Source organism: Parasteatoda tepidariorum, chromosome 11 (genome assembly GCF_982258835.1).
Source record: "Parasteatoda tepidariorum strain Cologne lab strain chromosome 11, Ptep-v5.0, whole genome shotgun sequence".
Taxonomy (NCBI): Eukaryota; Metazoa; Arthropoda; class Arachnida; order Araneae; family Theridiidae; genus Parasteatoda; species Parasteatoda tepidariorum.
Genome location: NC_141765.1, coordinates 34,875,470 through 34,899,377, shown reverse-complemented (window position 1 = coordinate 34,899,377; position 23,908 = coordinate 34,875,470). Strand labels below are relative to the sequence as shown.

The 23,908-nt window shown below is 29.1% G+C and overlaps 1 protein-coding gene across 10 annotated transcripts in view; it reads right to left on the bottom strand.

The window, feature by feature from the left end:
* The window catches only part of lili (LMBR1-like protein lilipod), a 54,241-nt gene extending 30,534 nt beyond the window's left edge, over positions 1 to 23,707 (bottom strand). The window contains exons 1-7 of one of the 10 annotated variants that reach the window (XM_071187921.2): positions 23,546 to 23,707; positions 23,366 to 23,467; positions 17,418 to 17,505; positions 14,501 to 14,534; positions 12,929 to 13,068; positions 6,185 to 6,288; positions 1,274 to 1,400 (exon numbers count right to left, since the gene is read on the bottom strand). In XM_071187921.2, the coding sequence (XP_071044022.1) occupies positions 1,274 to 1,400; positions 6,185 to 6,288; positions 12,929 to 13,068; positions 14,501 to 14,534; positions 17,418 to 17,505; positions 23,366 to 23,425 (553 nt within the window). In that variant the 5' untranslated portion in view covers positions 23,426 to 23,467; positions 23,546 to 23,707. Of the gene's footprint in view, positions 1 to 1,273; positions 1,416 to 6,184; positions 6,289 to 12,928; positions 13,069 to 14,500; positions 14,535 to 17,417; positions 17,506 to 23,365; positions 23,468 to 23,536 lie in introns of those variants that run through there. The other 9 variants (XM_016057643.4, XM_071187922.2, XM_016057641.4 and 6 more) reach the window with 9 other exon arrangements.
* Positions 23,708 to 23,908: the final 201 nt, after the last annotated feature.

Genomic DNA, 23,908 nt, shown 5'->3' with positions numbered 1-23,908 from the left:
AAAATGCTTTCAATCTGCTTATTTTTTGAAATATAGCGAAATACACAAAAAGTAAAATTAACATTAAGGGGTCCAAACTTTGAAGCACTCTCTGGACCCACTTATTGAAGCCAAATTTCGCAGATTGCCCCTATATTCTGGGAGTCAGAAATCCGAATCTGTCGAAAAAAGGTATGCTTATTCAGAGAAAATAAGTTTTTGCATCATTTTGTAACTTAAAATATCTATAATTAATTATTATCTATAATTATATATAATTATTAACTAATATATTTGAGGTCACCATTTCAAACCATTAAGATTGAGTCTTAGAACGTGAAGATCGGATCATTAGATCAAAAGTTATTCAGGGTAGTTCATTTATTTTTTTGCGCACTGTGCACTACATGAAAGAGATAAATCAATAATTGCGAAAATACAAAACTACACAAGCATATAATCAGTAAACAGTTCCTAAATCGAAACTATTGAAATTTGTAATTTCTACTAGCATTGTTAATTAATATAAAGATATTGGATCAAAAATTCAAATCTTTCGATTCTTCAAATCTATTTTTTAAACTATTGATTAGGCATTTAGAAAATGGTATTTTCTGAACACACACAAGAATTAGGACTATCAGGACAAAAAGTTAAAAATAAGGACAAATATTGAATAAAGAAAAAAAATCTAATTTTTTTTTTTTTACCAACCAATCAAAACTTAGAAAAATGTATTATTAGTAATGTTTAATATTATTAAAAAACAATATTATAAATAAAACTACTAAAATTTCTAACAAAAATGGTTAAAAATATTTTGTAAATATTTATTGCAAACAAATCATTATGCATTATTAATTTGTAGTAAAGCATATGTACAATTTGATTGTGATATTTTTAAAGTTCTATATAAAACTTCTCATTTTTAAATTCTACTGTAATCCTTTATGTAAAACATTGAAAGAAACTATGGTTGTTTTAATTCATTTAAACTTACTTTTCTTTCCAATTTTTGCATTGTATTTTCACTAATCTAAAAATGATTAACTAAATGGCTTGGAAATTAATACTAATATTTGAACTACAATGCTATTATAAAATTAAAAAACTTTATTAAGTATTTGATAATTCATTTTTAAAAAGAGTTTCTTACATTTCTTCTACTTGGGCTGGAAGAAACTTAGTTCTTTCACGGTGGTTTTTCCAAAATTTTTCAACTATAGGAGAAACTTACTATACCTGAATACAAGCTATTTTAAATAATTTAATCAATGAAAAAATTTTTACTAACTGAAAATTGATGCAATACTGTACTGGCCATCACTAAGAATTGCAGACATTATGTATGTAAAGCCCATTACAAGCAAGCCCATTAAGCCAAGAACAAGAAGAACTTCATTAACTCTTGACATAATACCCTGAAATGTGGAACACTGAATAATAAAATAATACAATCAGAAAAATCATACTAATACATATGTAATACAGACATGAAAAAAATTTTAGATATAAAAAAAAATACCTTTACTTTGTGCAGGGGTAGAAGTGACCAATTCAAAAAATATAGGGTTTTCAGGAAAATATCTAAGAACTTTTAGGGGGGAAATGTAGGACAAAAAATTTTATTTAAATAAAAATACAGATTGCATGTTAAGTAACCATTTGCAATTGTAATGACTTATAGATGATTCTTAGCTGAATTGTTTATCTATGGCAACTAAAATCAGTGGCGCAACAGCCCATAGAGGGTCAAGGCCTACTGTGCCCATCTCAGTTACCTTGACCTTGGACTCTGGAGTGCTGGAGCAAATGCTTCGGTCAGGTGGTCAGCCGAACGCAGATCCCCCAGTGTTTAGTTCCCAAGCATGCTTGGTACTCACAGGGTAGCCACAGCAAAAATTGAACAAAAATAGTTGCTTTTAGTAGCTTCAAGCAATAAACTAGTTGCCTAAAACTACGAAAGTAGTTGCCTGAACAGGGACAAAAATTTATCAAAAATAGTAACCAAATAACTAAAATTACAGCTTAATTGTCATATACTATGATTAGGACTGGGTGATGTCAGAAATTTAAAATCGTGATACATCGTGCGCTAGACATCACGATATAGCGATGTATCGCGATTTAGCATATGTTCAAAAATTATCTATGGCAAATCTTTACATCAATCAAAAATAAATAAAAAAGAATAAACCTATTACAAAAGAAAATATTAATTCTAAACATATTCCACTATGACATCAATATCATTGCTTTTTTCAATTAAAATAATAAAGAAGTCAAAGTAAAAGCAAACCCAAGCTTTATTTCATTTTTCTTAAATTAAAAATGATTTAAGATTTATTGGTTTAAAAATAATAATACTGTAACAAAATATTTTACATACATGCATTAAAAACTAAAAGAAAAAAAAGCAAAAGTAGAAAACAAACCAAAGAAATGTTCACTTTAGAAAAAAAAATATTTTTTTTAATTATTTGTTAAAAAAAAAATATGCTTTTGAGACATCATTACACCCTTTTTTAGTTAATTATTTAAAAAAATAAAAAGTAGTATTAACTAATGGTCAAATTCTGTACTTAATAAATGCAAAAATATTTTTACTTTATTATTATTTTCTTTTTTGAAAATAAAATCGACTAAAGATTTATTTGTTTAAAAATGACACTAACTATCTAACAAATTATAAAACAAACAAGTATTGAAAGAATTTTAATAAAAATTTTAAAAAAATACTTTAAGTACTAATGTTAAATAATAAAAAAGCATCAACACATTACTAAACTCTTTATTTAATTTTTTTTTTTAAATTTGCTTTAACTAATAGCCAATTTTTTTTAAATCTTTGTTTTCAGTTTCTCAAAAGTAAAAGCACATTAAATAAAGGTAAGCTTTGTTTTAATTTTTTTTATAATTAAAAACGACTGAACATTTATTGGTTTAAAAATAATCGAATTATTATACTTATCTACATTAAAGAAATTTTAAAAAACTAACTTTTTAAAACAAAGTTAAATACAAAATACCCCTATTAAATTGTATCGCTTAAAATGAAAAACAATAATTGAAAAAAATCAATGAAGAAACTTTTCTTTATTTATATTTTCTTTTCATTGATCAATTGAGTTCAGAACAAAAATTTAAGATAACCGCGAATGCTTAGCAATCGCAAAGTAACAGTAGGTCTACTAAAAATAATTGACAAGAATCGTTAAATCCAGATAGAAAAAAAAATGGTATGAAATAATGCAGAGCGAAACGATCGCTAAGTAGCAAATGTCTCACTGAAAATAATTTACAAGAAACCCTACAATTATTCCCGACGAAATAAAATGCACAATGATCGCAAAATGACTTAAGTCCCATTGAAAATAATCTTCAAAAAACGCAAAATCCCAAAGAAAAAAATTAACATAAAGAAACTATGCATTGCATTCTATATTACAACACTGATCCAGGCATGAAACCTGGAGTTCTGATTCAATTCGCTCTTTGTCATTCAACACCACAAAACTAACATCGTCCTTACAGCTAGCTAAACGCTATCTACATCTCTGCAGCCAGACAAAATCAAAATTGTCTTCGCCAGTGCGGGAACAGCATTAGGGTAGTCAAGGATCCTTGCATATTAAATCGTTAAACTGCGATTGTAGTCTTATACCGGCGGCTTAAATCAGATTTCTGCTGCATCGCCTAAAACGAAAGTCACTATACCGGCCTACCAATATATCTGTTAAATTGATATTTTGCGATACATCGATTTATCGCCTAGTCCTAACTATGCTCCAATTAAAAAAAAGTTTGTACAAATATAAAAGGTATACATATTAGAAAATAGGTACCTAAATAAAAGTCTAATTACAATAAAATATTAAGGTTAATAGAAGAAAAAACAATTAAAAAGAACAAAACTGCCCCTCAGAGAGAAAAAATAACAAGTGCTTTATTAAATCTAATGAAAATTTAAATTTTTAGGCTTTTTGGACATAAATGATTGTATAAGAGTTTGCTTTCTTTTATTAACAATTTAGTTTATTTTTTGTTCATTTGTTCCATGCTCTTTTTCTTTTTGTCGTAATTGCAGACTACCTTCAATCATGCCTTGAGCAAGTCTAATTCCTTGCATACTGTTAGCCTAAGGGCTTCTTTAAGTCTTTCATTCGCTTCTTCTGTAAACTTGTCAGCTGTTTCTTTCAATGGGATGAAATAACAATGGAGGGGTTAGCATGATGACGTCACTGAGCACTACACACATGGTAGGTGGCACTACGCATGTGTTAACGAGGGGACTGAAAAGTAATGTTCATTTTCAAGTCAACCTTGCCCGGCCCAAGGATCGAACCTAGGACCTGTGGCACGGGAGTGCGAAGCGCTACCACTCAGCCACCGGGCGTCTATCTATGGCAACTACTAGCATGCTTTCAGCATAAGAATGTGGATAAGTATAAATGTAGGACATAAGCTACTTTTCATCTTGATTTTGAAACTGAATAAAATATTTCACATCTGAATACTACTTGGAACTCCAAACTGCATTAAACATGGTTGATGCTTAGAGTGAGCATAGTGAAATTTTAAAATATATTTTAAACAAGCAAAACGTTTGGTGGTAAAGTAATTAAGTACAGGAAGGAAAAGGAGAAACTCTCAGTGTTCTACCTAAATGTCATATTTGAGCTTTGCTATCAGGAATATAATGCATCAACATAATAAAAACATTAAAAAATGATAAATATACTTTTCTATTGCTAAATGGTGACCATTTATATTACAATTCATAATGTTGCTTCACTATTTAGTAATCAAAATAAAAGTAAAGGATTTCAATTTATATCATATTATTGAAATTTACATTTTGTTTCAAAAAAATTATGCAGCACTGTTTTTAGATTCCTTTTGTAAAGCTTCTAATTTTTTAATTGACAGCATCAATAAGTCCTTGATGGGATATCATTGTTTTAATCTCAGGTTTCATTCTTTAATAATAGCCTGAGCTGAAGAAAAGCCTTAAAAAATTTTAATATATTTCGCTAGTTAGGAAGTTATGTTCGCTGACTTTGCTTAGACTCTTAATTTTTCTCCTTGTTTTTTTTTTATTGTATCTCTTCCTCTTCTGCTTTATATTGCTGTAGGTTTCTTTATGGTCTTATTTATAACTTTCACACTGACTGTTTTTTTTTAAAACCAAACATTGACTAATTCTTAGATATACTACTCAGCTTTAACTCCTTTTTAACCTTTCATTAGTAATAATTTGTTCGTTTACAGAAAATTCGCGCTTTAAAGAAACTTGATTGTGTTAATAAAAATGCCGTAACAAGTTTAGATAAAAAAAAATAGCATACCTCACACATCTTTTAAGACAAAAAACATATATGCACATCATCCTTCAGTTTATCAACAAAATTTTCAGATATGATCTTTTTTACCTTGTCATAAAAATATAGGTTTCACAAAAATATATGATTTATATACTGTCACTTATTTCTACAATGAAAAAGAAATTTTGGAACTACACTTGATGGTTTTAGAACTTTTTGCCTTTATTATGAAAAATAAAAAGAATTTAGGTAAATTAGTTTTAGTTTGTACATTCTTTATTGATATTTAAATTTCAAAAAGTATTACTTAACATGGGCCATTTATAACATATCTAGAGCTTCAGCGTAACAATGCTACTTATAAAGTAAACAACTTCAGCATACCAAACTTAAAACAAACTTTTGCTATTTTATTTTTATTTTTCATAAAAGCTTTTTAATTGGTTTCACTACATTTGGATTTTTGATAATTCATACTTTTTCCTTTCTTATTTCAAGTTTAAGACATTGAAATTTGACGGTAAATAACAGTTTTCAAATGTGATTTTGAAATGATAAATTATAAGCTAAAAAGATATTGGGTGGCATCTTATTCAAAGAATTAGAAAAAATCTTAATTTTAAGCAAAATATGCTTTAAAAATATATCAACCAAAAGATAATGATTAAAAAAATGACAAAAAGGATAAGAAATCAATTTATCATGATTTTTTTAATGTTTATAATACTTGTAAAAACCTCAACTTTCAAAAGTTTGATGCTAAAAAGCTTTCAATCAAATAAATGCAATAAAAAGAACTTTAAACCTGGTAATAAAAACTGTCATCAAGTACATATTTTTATTTTATTTAGCGATACATGTATAATAATTTAACAACTTACTCGAGAAGATCCAGGAAGCCCTTCGGATTCAACAAACAAATGTGCAAATGGTAAAAGTAAAAACAAGGCGACATTAGAAAAAAGAAATACAAGACTCCATAAACCTGTAAGCAGAAATAAATTTTAAAATGCTTAGAAAAAATGCCACTTTCATATTTTTTAAATACGAGGTACATCCACAAAGTAAGTTCCGTTTCTACTTCTATCCGCAGCATCGCTGCGATTGCAGTTCCTAGCATGCGCGCCAGTTACTCTGACTCAAGCAGAAGAAATGTACGCCATTTTCAGATCGCTGCTGCCGATGCGTTCTTTAAAGTACTTCCTTATGATGTCAGCCTAAATTTAAAATGCCGCCGCTTGTGAAATCAGATCTGTCATTCGTTTTCTAAAAGCAAAGAAAGTTAAACCATGCGAAATTAATCGGCAAATCTGCGAGGTTTACGGACAAACTGCTATGAGTGATTTAATGGTTAGAAGATGGGTCAGACAGTTCAATGAAGGACGTGATCAAGTCCACGATGAAGAACAATGTGGACGCCCGTCTTTAGTTACTCATGAACTGGTTCACACAGTTGAAGAGAAGCTTAAGCAAAACCGTAAGTTTACAATTAGTGTTCTCGTTACGGAATTTCCGCAAATCTCACGATCACTAATTCATGAAATTATTACTGAAAACTGAAATTTCGAAAACTTTGCTCACATTGGGTACCCAAAATTCTTATTGAACAACACAAAAAAACAACGGATGGGCAGTGCACTTCAGTATTTGACACGCTACAATGAAGACGGTGATGATTTTCTTTCTCGGATAGTCACTGGGGACGAAACTTGGGTATCTTACGACACCCCAGAAACTAAGCGACAATCAATGGAATGGAGGCACACTTCGTCCCTAACGAAAGTTAAGCCTAGGCAAATCTTGACACCTCGAAAACTCATGTGCACCGTTTTTTGGGACAGAAAAGACATTTTGCTGATTAATTTCTTACCACGAGGCCAAACAATCAATGCACATGTTTACTGCTACTATTAAGACTATTAAGAAATTGTGCCGCTCAATACAGAACAAGGGCCGAGGATTACTGTCAAAAGGTGTTGCTTTTTTACACGATAATGTCCGACCTCACACTGCGAACGTGACAAAAGAACTCCTACGGGAATTTGACTGGGACGTGTTTGATCGTCCTCCGTACAGCCCTGACCTCGCTCCTAGTGACTTTCATTTCTTCTTACACCTAAAATCTTTCCTTGGTGGTCAACACTTCAACGATGATGACAAGCTGAAAGAACATGTTACCACATGGTTGAAAACACAGGCGGCAACCTTCTATGAAGAAGGCATACAAAAACTTGTGCCACGCTATGACAAGTGCCTACAAAATTTCGGAAGCTATGAAGAAAATTAGTTTCACAGTTGTAGATTTTTGTACAATAAATATTTTTTTCTGTATCTGTACACGTTTTTTTATATAACCAAACGGAACTTACTTTGTGGATATACCTCGTATAAAGTTTTCGATGAAAGTAATTAACAGTACTGATATAACCTCAGTCATTAAAATTAGAAACAATATGAGTAGAGTATAATATTTTACAAGTTAAACAATTTTTACTAAAACAATATGTATTCAATAAAACTCAAAAATCACATTTAAATTTTACTAGTATTAACAGGTTTTAATAAAATAAAAAATTCCCTTATATATTTTTCTGAATCTTAATAGTAAAGTAAAAGAAATGTCAATGAATCATTCTAGGTAACCATTTGAGGCGATTTGGTTGTAGGCTTTAAACATTCAACATATTTAGCACATTATTTGTAACTTTCAAAAAAGGAAAAATTGAACAATGCATGTGAGTAACTGATGTGGATAATGCACCAAAATTCAAACAGTCTTCCGTTGATGAAAACTGCTTTATTGTACCAAACTTTATTATAAAGTTGTAATAAGAAAATAAATATTAATGTTAGAGCAAGAAATTTTCAATTGTTTTCTATATCAATTTTAAACTTTTCCTTTGAAATGGAATATGATAATCAATAGCATCTAGAACATACAAATTTTATTAAATATTAAAATGTTATGGTCAGAATTTCTGTGCTTCTTTTTCATCATTATTTACCCTTCTTCATATATTCCTTTTTTCTCTTTCTTTATTCTTTTTTTGTATTTTATCTGCCACTTATCATTTTGTCACTATTGTTATTCCATCTTTCTTAGGGACTGATTTACAATTTTTGTAGCTATCATACTACACTCTCCCAGTAACTATCATACTACTACACTCTGCTTTTCATTTTAAAAAATGCAAAAAATATATGCACTCAATAGAATTGAACTAAAAAGATATAAAGCTAAAAATCCTGATGATCAAAGACAAAACTTCCTGAAGAGGAAGGTAAAAATTCACATAGATAAATGACAAGCAAGATTATGTGTTTAACAATTGAATCAAAAAGTTTTCTGTTAATAATTCAGCTTGAAGATAGTAAGAAAATATATGATAACTTTATCATGAGCCCAAAAAATTATTCCTAAATTAAGGAGCAGCTGTTCACTTTGGCTTTCTGCCAGGTTGAACAGCTGCTGATGTCAATCCTAATAGTAAGTGAAAAGCCTGAAGGATGAAAGGGCAAAACAAAACAGGATGGACCGATAATATGACGCTAATCCGAGTAGCTCATCTGAATTGGTTGCCAAATAGAGAGTGGGTACATTTTCATTTCCAAGCATGTATATTTTTTACATCAGCTTACATAGGAGTTTTTAATTTTGAATGAATTTCCAAATAACAAGCATACATTGGGCTGATATTTAGAAATATACAGTATTCTTTGTAGTAAATGAGGATTTTACCCTTCTTTGACAAAATTCACTCACACACCATTTAGAATCAGGAAATGTACAAAGTGACTTGTTTCGTGGTCAAGACATGCGGTGACCCTCCTAATTCGCATAACTAATTGCTCTGATAAGAAAAAATTTTAAAACCTATTTATACACTGTGTGCATAAATAGTTGTGCACAATCTGTCTTTCTCTATGCTCTTATTTACAAAGACATTTTATACTTAAACAAATGTATTATACTTAATCTGATTAATCTAGTTTAGTACTGATATATCTTGAAAAGTGATTTTTTTCCAGTGCTCTTTTTTTACGGAGCTCTTTTTCTGTGTGCTTTTTTCCAGTGCTCTCTTTTCCATGTACCTCAAAGGCAAGATTCTGAATCAATTTTTGAAGATCTAATGTAATAGCTCTAAACAGTGTAGGATTTAAAAACAATTATTCAAAATAAAATCTAATTGCATTTCGTTCTGATGAAGTATTTTGTTTTGTTCTGGTGTGCTCAAATTTTCCGGACATTAAAGTCTGGTATTGTTTAAATCATGACATTCAGCGTGTTTTAGATAATTCACTCAAAGAAATTAATAATTTTTTATTTAAAAAATTTACACAATTTTTCATCAATCAAACAAAATTCAGATTGAACTTACAAAAGCTGAGAGCAGTTTGGAAATGAAATCATTAAAATTGGCTACAATTAGCAGCATGCAGTTTAAAGTCAACAACTGCAGTTTGGTGCTCATATGCATTTCGGTATTTGTTCTTCAAATTAAATAAAAAATTCTTAGACATGCAAAAATGTCTAGAAAACAAAAACTTCATAAAAAATCTGGCCCTCATGATGGATATTTTGACGGAAATCTCTGTGTTGTTAAAAGCCTTTCAAGAAGGAAATTTAGATTTAATTAAAGCACAAAATTTGACTCGACTTGATTTTGAAATTTGATTTGATTAGCCAGACAAAGAGAAAAAGTCCAGGGCTATAAAAAAAAAATGAAGTGAGAGATACTTTAATTATTTTTTGTAAATAAAGTAGGGACAGATAAATTCAAGATTGAACTTAATGATTGAAAAGAGCAAAAAGCTGAGGTATTTAAAAGACATAAAAAAATTTCTGATTCAGATTTCCTTCAAAATTCATGAATCATGTGAAACTTTTTTTTGTTAATTGTTAGAAAATTAAGATATAGATTTGAATCAGCGGAATAAAAAAATAGTTTTATTTCCAGACAATGTTTCAAGCCATAAAATTGGTGACTTTATTGCTTTAACCGAAAGTAATCTACAATGTTTCAAGCCATAAAATTGGTGACTTTATTGCTTTAACAGAAAGTAATCTACAATGTTTCAAGCCATAAAATTGGTGACTTTATTGCTTTAACCAAAAGTAATCTACGATTTTTTCCCATGAACACAACTTTCAAAATTCAACCTCTCACTCAAGGAATCTTCTACTCTTTTAAAGCCTGTTATAGGTAGCAAGTGATTCAAGAAGTCTCATATCTTCTGAAAGAAGCTTCACCAGAAGAATTACTACTGTTGGTTTGTGAAAAATAACCCTCTTGACAGCAATGCACTTTTCAAAATGAGCATGGGATAGCGTTTCAATAGTGACCACCACCAAATGCTTAAAAAAATAAAAACATAGTTTTACACATTGTAAGAAATCTGAAGTGATGGAACAGTAATGTACGACTTAGAAGATATTTTGAATCCCGATTTTGAAAATTTGAATACAACAGAAAATGATAGGAAATAATTCATAAAATTGGATGAAAAAGAATCAAAAGAAATTATTATCTTGACAAGTTCCAAAGAAGATGAACAAGCAGAAAATGAGAAAAAGGACTAAGATGATCCTCCCCAATCAGCCAAAATTAATGAGATGTACAGTGCACAAAATGAAAAACAGACTACCCTGTAATTTTTGATCTAATGACCGTATCTTCACGTTCTAGGACTTATTCTTAATGATTCGAAGGGATAATTTCAAATATTCTAAAAAATTATTGCAGACGATATTTTAACTTACGAAATCAGACATATAAACGTACTTTCTTTGAAAAAAAAATGCCCTTTTTTCAAAAATTTGTGTTTCTGGTCCTTAAAATACAGCCGCAATCTGGGAAATATGGTCAAGAGATCGATCCTAAGTTGGAACTCCTTAATGTTAATTTTATTTTTTGTATATTTTACCATATCTTGAAAACTTTTCAGGCCAATTGAAACATTTTTGCACACAGTTATAGAATTCGTTTATCCAAAGATAATTCAATGCAAAAAATAAATTTTACTAAATATTTATCATTTTTATTATTTTATTAATTAATAATCGAAAAATATTTGAATTGTGAAATATACAATTTCTTACATCATTTTAAAGTGCAATTTTATACGGTAAAATGCAAAATTTTAGCAAAATCAAACGAATAGTTCCTGCGAAATCAAATTTTAAAGAAGTCGCATCTTCAAAATTAGATATCTCAGGAAGTATTCAACCGATTTCGTTCAAATTTTGCATTTTGTCATGTAAAATTACATACTTAAAAATTGTGCAAAAAATTTCAAAATTTACAATTCAAAATTTTCTCAACTATTATTTACTAATATAATAAAAAATAATAAATATTTACTAAAATTAATTTTTTACATGGAATTATCATTGGATAAATTAATTATATAATTATGTGCAAAAAATTTTCTATTCGTTTACGCAAATAAGCAAAGAGTAGAATTAACATTAAGGGGTTCAACTTTTGGATCCCTCTCCTGACCAAACTATGGGTACTATATTTCATATTATACATACTCCTTAGATTTTGAGGGTCAAAAATCCGAATCTGTTTTTTAAAAAAAAGTATGTTTATTCAGAGAAAGTATGTTTTTGTGCCTGATTAAGTAACTTAAAATATTGCCTGTATTAATCAATTAGCATATTTGAGGTCACTTCCTCAAACCATTCAGATTGAGTCCTTGAACGTGAAGATCCAATCATTAGATCAAAAAATATTCAGGGTGGTTCATTCTTTCTTTTTTTTTGGCCCACTGTACAATTTGATAGTTAATATAAGTAATTTTGAAATCAGCGGAGGAGTCTATAATGTACTATATTACTTGAAAAAAAGGTAAAAAACTTTTGGTTAAATATGTGCTAAAACAGTCTTCAATCAAAAATATCTTCCAAAGGAAATGAAATTGTATCATAATGAGCAGATTATACTTTTGCTTAGCATTGATTCATTTTTATATCAATTTAAATCTTTTTATATTTAATGACATTAACACTAACAGCTCTAACTATAAATGTTTATTGATCATTAAAATGAGTTTATTTCCTTAAAACATACTATGTATTAACATAGTGAAATTTCGTAAATTAAGAGCATTTAAGATTGATTAATGCATTCCCCTTATAATCAAATAATTTACTTATTTAAATATAATTGGCTGGAACAAATAGTGTTCCTTTAAACAGTGCTGCCTGTCTTAAAAGAAATAAAAATAATTAGTATTTTCTAGAATTTATTGAAATTTAAAGGGTAAGAATTCACCTGATGTGTTGACTACTTCTATGGGTACCAATAAATATTAATCTTTTCTGAAGACTGCATATGAACAAAGTAACAATAAAAGTATGATTGTTCATTGTTATTTTATTAATAATGCTGATCAAATATATGTGCACATTGCATGTGGTTTTGTTATTTTACAATGAACTTCCTTATACAAAGCATTTTTAGAAACATAAGACTTTTTCCAGTCCTAAAACAAGGTGATACAATAAGAGACTACTGTAAAATAGGACAGAAATTTAAAAAAAAAATAAGTAAAATCAGTTAAATAAACAAATATTCTGAAGCAATAATGTTTTTAGAGAACTGAAAAAAGTGACCAACCCTGAATTAATGAGCTGTTTAACCATTGCACATAGTAACTGTTAGGATATCGCAGAAGAATTTCATTAGTTACAATTGAAATAGGATGAAGTAAGGCAGCACCAATTGATATGGTAAATGAAAATGTAGAAATCCACAATCTAAAAAATCAATATTTTAGAAATTAAATGGAAAATAGTACAGCAAAAAAAACATCAACACATTTTATGACCATCCATAAATATGTCAAAAGTACAGTACACTACCTCAGTTTACAATTTTTCAAATGAATTCTTCTAATGAATATATTTTACAGAGCATAAGATATTAAAATTTTAATTAAGAAATTAAATAAAAAATTTATCCAATTGTACTTAAAATTTCAATCAATTTACTTTTCACATTTTTCAACATATACAAACTACTAAAACTATGCTAAAAGAACGTAGGGTTATACAACAGCAATTTCCATCCTTAATTTAGGCATGAAAAAATTTACTTATATTATTTTAAACTTCCCAAGCCAAAGCACATCTCAATTTTTTTTGTATATATTTGTTTCAATTGTGCTATAGCAAAAATAGCAACTAATGCTTTATTACAGCTTTTTATTAGAATAGAAAACAATACAATTTCAAAACAGTCCCTTTGGAAAGATTGATGTTTCTCTTTATAAAATAAAGCCAAAACATAATTAGTGAAAAATATTATTTTATTCACTATTAATATAAATTTCAGGTTTTTTAAATCCTATGAATAAGATCAGAGTAATTTAATCTAATTTATGAATTAACATAGATTACAAGTTAATTGACAGATTTGAGGCAATATAGTCAAATTTTTTACCTCCTTATCCTAGTGCTGTGATTTATGTGTGTTATCAATCTTGAGAGCTTACTATTTATATTATGCTATTTTAAAGTAATGATAATTATAAATTAATGTGTTATTATAATTGTGTTACTATAATTTTAAAAATAATGTATAGAATTTATTTTAAGAAAAGTATGCATATGTTAATCTACAGAATTAGTATGAAGTATATAATTAGTATGTGAAGAATTTATTTTTTTTTAAAAAAAAACAGTAACCCCATAGAATCCTTAAGTTTCAAAAATCATCAACTCTAAATCTAAATACCTACACTAACCTGAACTACAAAACTAACTTATTCTCCACACTAAGTCATCTACTTTAGTTTCTATATTTAATTTATTTCAATAATTATCAGTAACTATGTTTTGAATTTCTTTCCTTTAGATGGGTAATATACTTTAATAACTCTTAGCATCTCTTTTGTTTTCTGTTGGTTTTTACTATTTCTTTCTTCCATTTCTTTAGATTTTATCCAAACCCCGTTTTAAACAAGTTAAAATATTAATTCAAAATTTGGATAAAATTGATGCAAAAGAATGTATATCTTACAATGAAAAGCATTAATTTATTTTAACTTATTACTTCACATGCATATTCAAATATAAACAATACTAATTTTAATATTATACAATTTTAATATTAAAAGCAATAAAAAATTCAACAAGCATTATTTTAATTTCAATCTGTCAAAAATACAGTTAAATCAAGAATACTCACGATATTCTATATGCAATAGCATCTTCATAAGTACCTGTATAATAAGCAAAAGCCAAATATTAGTGTAAATTATTCAAATTAAACAATCCAACATCCAAATAAACTTCTAAACTATTAAAAACTACACACATTGACCAATGAATTAGAAATATTTGGTTACTATTTTATTGCACCTCCTTTTGCACAAATGATAGCCTGTATTTGTGTGAACAAGTCTACAAGTTTCAAGACTGCATTTATGCCCAGAGAATACCATGCATTGGTTACGCTGACTTAAGATCTTGTAAATTAGATGAAAGAAGAAATTGCAGTCAGATATCCACCATATCCCAAATATTTCCTATTGAGTGGTCAGGGAAGGTGTTGGAACTCAGACTGAAGTTCATTGAACCAATTTTACACTTTTGGTATAATGTATAGTTCCATTACTATCCATCACTTTCAGAGTAAAAAATTAACATTGTAGAATGCATTTGATAATTCAACATATTCAGGTATTGTATAATTTTTTGGTGAACCTCAAGAGACGCAAGGACACCACACCCATGCTAAGAATTACCCACATCGTGATACTATCACCAGACCCTTGTACAGTACACACAAGGCAAGATTGGTTCATATCTTTGTGGGGTTCATATCCCAATTCAACCTTTCCCATGAGTGTAAAACAAGGAGTAGCATGTTTCATCTGTCCACAGCCCTTAGATATCCAGTGACATCTTTCTCAACAGCATTGCAACTGAATTCTGGTATTTCAGACAGGAATGAGTGGTTTTCTCTCAGGCATCCAACTACACTTTCCCATTCTCTGAAATTTTTCTTACCAGGTTTATGCTAAAATCAGTTAAGAACCTTTGCTGAAGGTTTTTATAAACTGAAGTACAGTAAAATCCCATTCCTGCCGTTCTGCCGCACTAGTCGTCAATTAGAATTACAATTTGTCAGAAATGTCGCCGATCACGACCTCTATAACAACTATGGTTTCTATTTCAAACTAATTAAAACCTTTGATATGACTGTTTTTGAAAAACCACTGAGTTCTGCTATCATCACAACTATGGCTCCTGCTAAACAGGCACCAACAATAAGCATTCTTTTAAATTATGAAAGATTTTATGCTTTTTCGAATTTACTACATTTATCTTAAAATGACCTTCTGAAATTACTCAGATTAGCATTCTGATGAGGTTTCATAAGCACCATAAATAAATTTTGCATACTTCACCTTTAGTGATCATTTAATACAAAATCTCGTTAAGTTGTGTGTGTAATAACGATTAACATAAACAGAACCTGCCTCCTATTATAGTCACATTCGATATTAGGCTAACCATTAGAAAATTTTTCCTAGAAAAATTTATGGGAGTTTTCAATTTTTGTACATTTGTTTTTCAGGGTGTTGAACATGAATTTGCATTTTACGACCAAAATTTTTCATAAATATCACACAAAATCTAGTTTCCTGAATAGAACTTACGCTTGATTTAAAATAGAAAATTTTAGATGGCATATTTAAAAACAAGCGAAATTAGGTGCTAGGGCACGACTGGATGATGTGTATACCTTTGTACATTGGTGGCAGAAAGAGGACATTTTTATCTCAAAGCTTCCATTCTTTCAAAACTTGAAAAGAAAATTCTATTCACTCAAACAGGAAAATGAATGATTTTTATTTATTTTTAAAACATATGCTTGACCAAAGCTTGATTTTATAAACAGTGTTATTGATCTCATATAGTTGATTTCAACATATTTTAATATTAAAATTAATCTACTCTCTCAAATTTCATTTTTAAATACAGCGTATTTCAAAATCCTACTTAACATTTAAATCTTTTAAACATAATCTAATATTCTTATAAATATAATATTGCTATATATAATGAAATTGCTATAAAGAGATTGGTGTTGTAACAAACTATGCACATCAGCTCACAACCTTTATCTATTGCCTAGAGTTGTCCATTTAGACAACAAAAAAACAAAAAAATTCATTTATAGAAATTTTATTTCCTGGTTAAAAAAATGTCCTTTTATTGATTTATTTATTTTAACTATTCACGAACGCAACACTCGAATACTCCATCTGGAGAGAAGACTGGTTTCATGTCTAAAGCCCCCTTTCTTCTCTCTCCTCCTCTACTCAGATATATGGGAATGTACTAGAATATTTCCTTTTTCCATAACATTTTTTATGCTTAGATTATCAAGAATATATTTTAAAATTTCCACAATGCTCAAATTAAGCACTATATTTAATGCAGTTTTGAGATCCATATAATTTCTAAGCTTAAAAATTTTCACTTAGTTTGAAAATCATGATAGAAACTTCCTACTCCTATGATTATCCACACACTAATGGTGAAAGCATATCGAGTGTTGCCATAGATAAAGAGTTCTGCTAAGCGCCATCTGTAGCCCATTTTGATCGCCGATGGTCTATCCTTGTATGCAGAAGCATTGGTCCTCGTTAAACTGTTCTACCGTAAAGTGCTCAACTTCGCGTTCAGGTCGTTGGGCTACCGAAGCAAGGGTGCCATCCCCTCTGCAGAGGATCAAAATTGTGATGGCATGTCTTCGGATCATCCTCGGGGATGCTTCCCAGACCGTCGCCAATAGCCCATTGTGCAGCTCTAGTGTGACGAGGAACAACCACAACTGCATGCAGAAAATCATATTCCCCACAGAGAAAACATTTTTGATCATGCTTTTACATGCAGACTGAACTTTTTCGCAAATGTGTATATATTATTAATAATCAATATTAATAATCAATTCAATATTGCAGTAGCTAACATATACTTATAATTTGAACTGAACGATTAAAGCTGCACGAGCTTTCAGAAGAATGATTTAAAAGAATAAGAAAGCATTTAATGCAACAACAACAAAATTCTATTTAAAAATTTTAACATACCTGAAAACAAGTCATTCTTTCTCTTTCTAAACAACAATATAAAACAATAGGAAGCAAAATATAAGCTGAGGAACAAAAGAAGAAACACCTATAATTTAAGAGAAAAACAATAAAAATGGTAAATACAAAATGTTTCATTATGGGTACAAAATATTACCTTCAAAAATGATTAATTTATGAGTATTCAAAGATAGCACAAAATTATGCAGTACTATACAGTAAATAAAGCCAGAATGTTTAAAAATACCACTCTTAATCTCAAGCACAGTTCTCAAAAATGAAAATGATAAGGGACACATTGTCCAAAATTAGAGACATATTCCTTGACAGCAACATGTAAATTAGCATATTGTCAATTACGCTGAGTCAATTTTTACTTTTTTCAGGGATGAGAGTAGTCAGAAAATAAAAAAGAGGAAATCCAAGAAGAAGAAAAAAAAATAAATATATATATATATATATATAAATATACAGTAGAGTCCCGATAATCCGAGTTTCCGCTTTAACCGAGCTATCAAATATTTTAAGGATTTTTTTGTTCTAGTTTATTTTTTATTTTCAAAAATACCACCGAAAAATAAATCTGAATTTTATTTTCCAAACACTCAAGAAAACAAAATCTAACAACTTGATCCCATGAAATGATCGTTAATATCGTCAATAATGAAAATGAACCTAGCGAAGATGATGAACACAGTGACGATGAAAATCAACATATAAAAATCTCTCACACAGATGAACTTTAAGCTGTCGAAAATGCTACTGAATACATAGAACAACAAAAAGAGGCGACACCTGCCTTCCTGTTATCCCTAAAAAATGGCAAAACATTGCTGCAGAAAAGCACCAAAGTTATATAAAACAAAAAACGATTAAGGACTTTTTTTAAGTAAAAACTCTTTAATTCTCGCTAAGTAGGTTTTAAGTTTTTTCAAGTAAGCTTTTTAATAATAATAGGAATTATATGCGGTATACTCGTATAAATTTTATATTTCTTAAATATATTACATTTATACCAGCTCTTTTTCTTTCTTTTTTTATACTCTTCGTTTTAACCGAGTTTTTCAGTTATCCGAGTTAGTTGTGGTCCACATTAACTCGGATAATCGGGACTCTACTGTATATATATATATATATATATAAACAAAAATTTGACAAAAAAAGTGCGATTTTTAAACTTGTAAACCATGTGATTATAAATCCCGATATGAGGCTTCTAAATCACGTAAATTGAAGCTCTACATCGAATTTAAAAAATGCGAAAATACAAATCATTATTTTTAAATTTTTATATCACGATGCATAATTTTTAAATCGTGCGATATTACAACCGCAAAAACGAATCACGACATTGGATTTTAAGCTCGCGTGAATATGAATTACTACATAGGGTTTTAAAAGCTCGTAAATACAAATTACGATATTGGTTTTTTAAATCTCGTAAGTAAGAATCGCAATGTACAATATTTAAATCGCCTGAATAAGAATCGCAACGTTCAACTTTCAAATCAGGTAAATACGAAAATCGAGGTTTGATAATGAAATCGCGATTTTGAAAATGCATAAATACAAAATACGATATTGGAATTTTAAATCTCGTAAATAAGAATCGCGATGCGCAACTTTTAAATCAGGTAAATACGAAAATCGATGATTGATATTAAAATCGCGTGAATAAAAATCAAGATATTTGCAGAGTCTGAACTAGGGATTTCTAAAAGGCTTGTTTGTATTGTTTTTGTTTAGACATAATAAATAAAAATTTACAAGATTAATTGAATGAGTAAATAAATATTTTCACCTCAATTTTTGTTCTCTTTTTTTTTTTCACGCCAGAATACCAGAAGCAGCGACGTCTGAATTACGACAATACGAGCTATCCAGCCGACGGATAAAAAATACGAAAAATCTTATTTTCTGTGCGTGAAATCGGAGAAAATAGCTAATATAAGTAAAAATGCGGAAGGGTTAGCAGCTAGGGCGTAGATTGAATTTTCTGTTTATCTTTGAAAATCGTAAATAAATATAATTATGTTACTTCAACGACAGAATTTTAAAAAAAAAAAAAAAAAAAAGCGGGATATTTATAAAAAAAAACTAAACTCTTAGAGAATCGGAGTTTTTGATTGAAAAGCTGAAATTCTCATCACTGTATAAAGGTCAACCAGTTTTATCCCAAGGAAATGATTTTTAGAAAAACTTCAGAGGGAGGAATAAGGACTTCAATAATTTCGCTTGGCCGAAAATTAAATTCCTCATAAAAAATTTTAACTTGTGCAAAAAACAATTTCAGCAGAAATTAGCGGGGAAAATGGAAAAATCTGAAAAAAAAAGCGGAAATCCGCGAATTTGAGGAAGAATCTCATCCCTGTTTTTTAAAAAATCAAAATTTCTTTAATTTTATAAAATACATAGCTTTTATTTATTTTTCAAGCATTTTATGACCAAAAATTTTTTAACAGCTGGCAGTTAAAATAATAAACAAGTTAAAAAATGAATAACAATTGCATACTAAAACACTTTGTTTGAGAAGAAAAATACAATTATAATATATTATATACACTTCCCTCACTTCAGAAACTAAAATAACAGCTATAGTTCAATAATTTAGGCAAATAAGTGTAGTGAAACCCAAGTTTATAATTACAGTGTTCTCCCAAAGCATTTTTAGAAGGGCGGCCCGACTTGTCTGCCCTTTGATCTCTACAAATACACCTTTTTTTGTAAAAATAAGCTGCCATCCTTAAAAAATACTACCTTTTTATTCATATTCTATTTTGAAGAAAAATTTACTAACTGTTAAAATAATAATTACACACAAAAATTATCTGTGTTTATAGGCAGGGGTGACTGCGAGCCCAACTGAAAAATCCTGAAAATTTCTTGAGTAAAATGACTCATTTAAAAAAATTTATGTCTTTATAAATTTAAATGCAGCATAATTTAAATGAATAATTATGTATAAGTTTACTTTTATCTCTAATCACATTTTTGATTCTACCAAAAAATATTTACCAATGAAAAAGATGCCAAGTATAAAATCTAGTTCAAACATTTCAAATAAAATATGCAAGAATTTTTATACATAAATGTGATCGATGATTTCTAGAAACTTCTGCACCTTGGATTTCAGGATACTTCCGGATAGTGGTTAGCGAAAAATCCAAATTTTTTCCAAAGCACAATTATTTCTGTATAGGTTAATTCTGATTAATTCCATAGGTTTAATTCCAAAATTTGTATTGGTCTCCTAACCAAACTATTGGGACCATATTTCCCAGATTGCAGCTACTCTCTACATTTCGGGAGTCAGAAATCCGAATCCGTCGAAAAAAATGGCATGTTCATTCAGAGAAAGCGAGTTTTTTGTTTGATTTTGTAACTTAAAATATCATCGGCACTTATTAATTAGCATATTTGAGGTCACACCCTGGTGCCGTTAAGATGGAGTCCTAGAATGTGAAGATCTGATCATTAGATCAGAAGTTATTCGGGGTGGTCCCTTTCATTTTAGCACTGTATATATAACAAGGAATGCAGAAAATTTTAAGCACCTAATAATCCCTATGAACAAAGTTTCTTTTTAGATCAAAATTATCCCAAAAATTGTAGCTTTTTAATAGTACAATAACTTTTACAAAATATTTTTGGAAGATAAAGTTTACATATAAAAAAAAATGCCTTTGATTTTACAAAATTCTTTAATAAACGAGCATATAGGTTATAAAATATTAGAAATCAAAATATATTGAAATAGTAATAATTCATCGAATTAAATTTAATACTAATACCATACCACTTATAAACTAAAGGATTTCAAACTATAACTACACAAATAGACATATGTTTTTACACCAGAAATTTTGTAGGAATTTTTTAGACCAAAAATTTCCCCATGGCTGCGTGAATTTTCTTTAAATTAAAGCCTCGTTTGCCAGTCAGACATATTCTGCTCCCCTGAATATAATTTGTGATAACAAATATTGAGAATCAATAAAAAAAAAATTATAAGTCGGGATCAGACAATTATTGGTGAGCACTTTAATGGTTATGGATTTTTATTGTTGCAATTTGTCAAAAAAAAAAAAAATTTCTGCTATCAGTTTTTTCTTTATTTTTGCAGCTCATTATCCATTCAACTTCAAAAAGCACACTAAAAGATGTGTTGAAAAGAAGAGAGCAATTAAAAAGAAACAAACTTGGGTGAGAAGAGTAAATTATGAATATTAATGAAGCTGAAAATTAATAGTGGTTGAAAAGAATACCAGAAGACATGTTTTGTTTCCCTTTACTTTAAATTAAAAATGTTCCTATTAACAAAATCTACTGAATTCTGTTCCTTGTTTTATATTATTTTTTTTAATAAATTGGATTAATTTACTTTTGGATAATGAAGCTTTTTATAATGTTATTTTTATCTGATTATCTGCTCAGCTAATTCTTTGCATCAAATGAAAAAATCAATAAATAAACATGTCCTTATTCAAGAAAGAGAAAATTCAAATTATTCACTACTCACCTTTATTCATTTTTTTTTTTTAACATATATAAGTTACACATGTTATGATGTTTGCTACCTGAAAGACTTATTATCCAAAAAAATCACTTTTTATGACTTGTTGAAGTCTTGCCGATTAAGGATAGGTACAAGACTATATTTTAGAAATGTTATTGGAAATTTTTTTTCTACATTAAAAACAAAAAAATTTTATAAACATATATATTAAACAAGAATATTTAAAAGATATTATTGATCTTACCAAATTGACAAAGATATGTAAGGAATTGAGAAAACTTTAATGAATTCATATTACAGATGTAAATTAGAGAACAGCATTGAATTTCACTTGGTGGAAGGACCCTGAGGCAAACACTTCCATGATTAAAAAATCTCAATTAATTCTCTTATTTTTATCAAATCAAATAAATGAAAGAAAGACGATAATTTTGAGGTGATGAAGCTATGGGATAGTTGACTGCTCGGGATTCACATGAAAGTACATAATTGGTGAATGATCCCCCAGTCAAGTACAAGGATTGTGATACTGATCCATAAATAGAACAATGCATGGACATTATTAGCTTAACAGTGACAAAGAGGTGATGATGCTTTAAAAGAGAAGAAAATAACAGGAGAAATAAAATTTCCTTTTGCTATTGAGAAAAAATTTTGGCAATGTTTAATAAGGAAAAAAATCAGGAAAATTCAAGAGATTTTTGGTTCAATTTCCAAGAACAAGGGATGAAGCCTGAAATCAGAAATCTCTCATAAAATACCACACATTAGCCCGTGTGAGTGCAAGAATTCTTTCTCTCAAAACCAGATTAGTGGATTTGCAAGAAATTAATCTAATATGCAAAATAAATAGTGCTTTTGAAAGTTACAGACTGACAAAACAGTACCCTGCTAGCATTGGGGTTCAATCAGTTTGGAAAAGAAAAAAAATCTCATTTTTAAAAGAGAAAATTATGCACTTTTAAAAAACACCTAATGAAAAAAGCACCTTTAAGGGATTTAAAAAAAAATAAGAAGAACTTTTTAAAAACACTACACACCTTGATCCAGCTGAAATTCCAACCTTGTTATACAGATCTACATAATTTCTAAAGTATTAATCTATCTAATTGGGATCGGTTTTATCCGAACTATCATAAACAAATACATTAAAAAGCAATACCACATTTGTCTAAATTTCCCCAATACCTTTAGAAATGCTAGACATTTGAAATTAGATTAAAGCAACATCTAAATTCATAAAAGTTTTCTTAAAACACAAAACAAAATATTTACAATTTAATACACTCATAATGATTCAAAACAAAATCAGTAGATAGAGCAAATAATTCCCATTTGACAAATTTAGTGTATAGCATTCTAATTGCAAAAATACTTAAACTCAAAAACGCTTAGGAATGAAACAAACCCCGTGAAATAATCAATTTCTTACAATTATTTCTCTAGTTTTCTCATGGAAGGCTTTCCATTCTTCATGATCTTGATCTTCCATTTCAAATTAACTTCTCAACGGTAACATGCAAAATCTGTCATTCTAAACGAATTAAAAATTTTAAATCAATGTCATTTAACAATCAATAATTAATTATAGAATATATTATACTTAGCATGCCTACGATTTTGTCTTATTTTTTACATTTTGCTGTGCCCTGTCAGCGATATTACACTTTCAAAATTAAAAGTTCAGGATTTCCAAACTTTCAAACATTATTGTTTACCTTCACACCGGACTTGCGCAAAACGCACAATGTGTCATCATATTAAACGAGCGCTCGTGTAGTATTAAGGGGTGGAGCTTAAGATCAAAAAAAAAGGGGGGGAACATTAAGGAGGGACATGGATGATTGAAAACCTAGGTTATACAGGCCATAGGTCAGACTCGTGGTCTGGAGGAACTAAGAACCGGCTTTACACAGCATTCTCAGAAGTGTTTTCATTAAGGAACCGTTTTCGCTGCACTCAATTCACGCTTCTC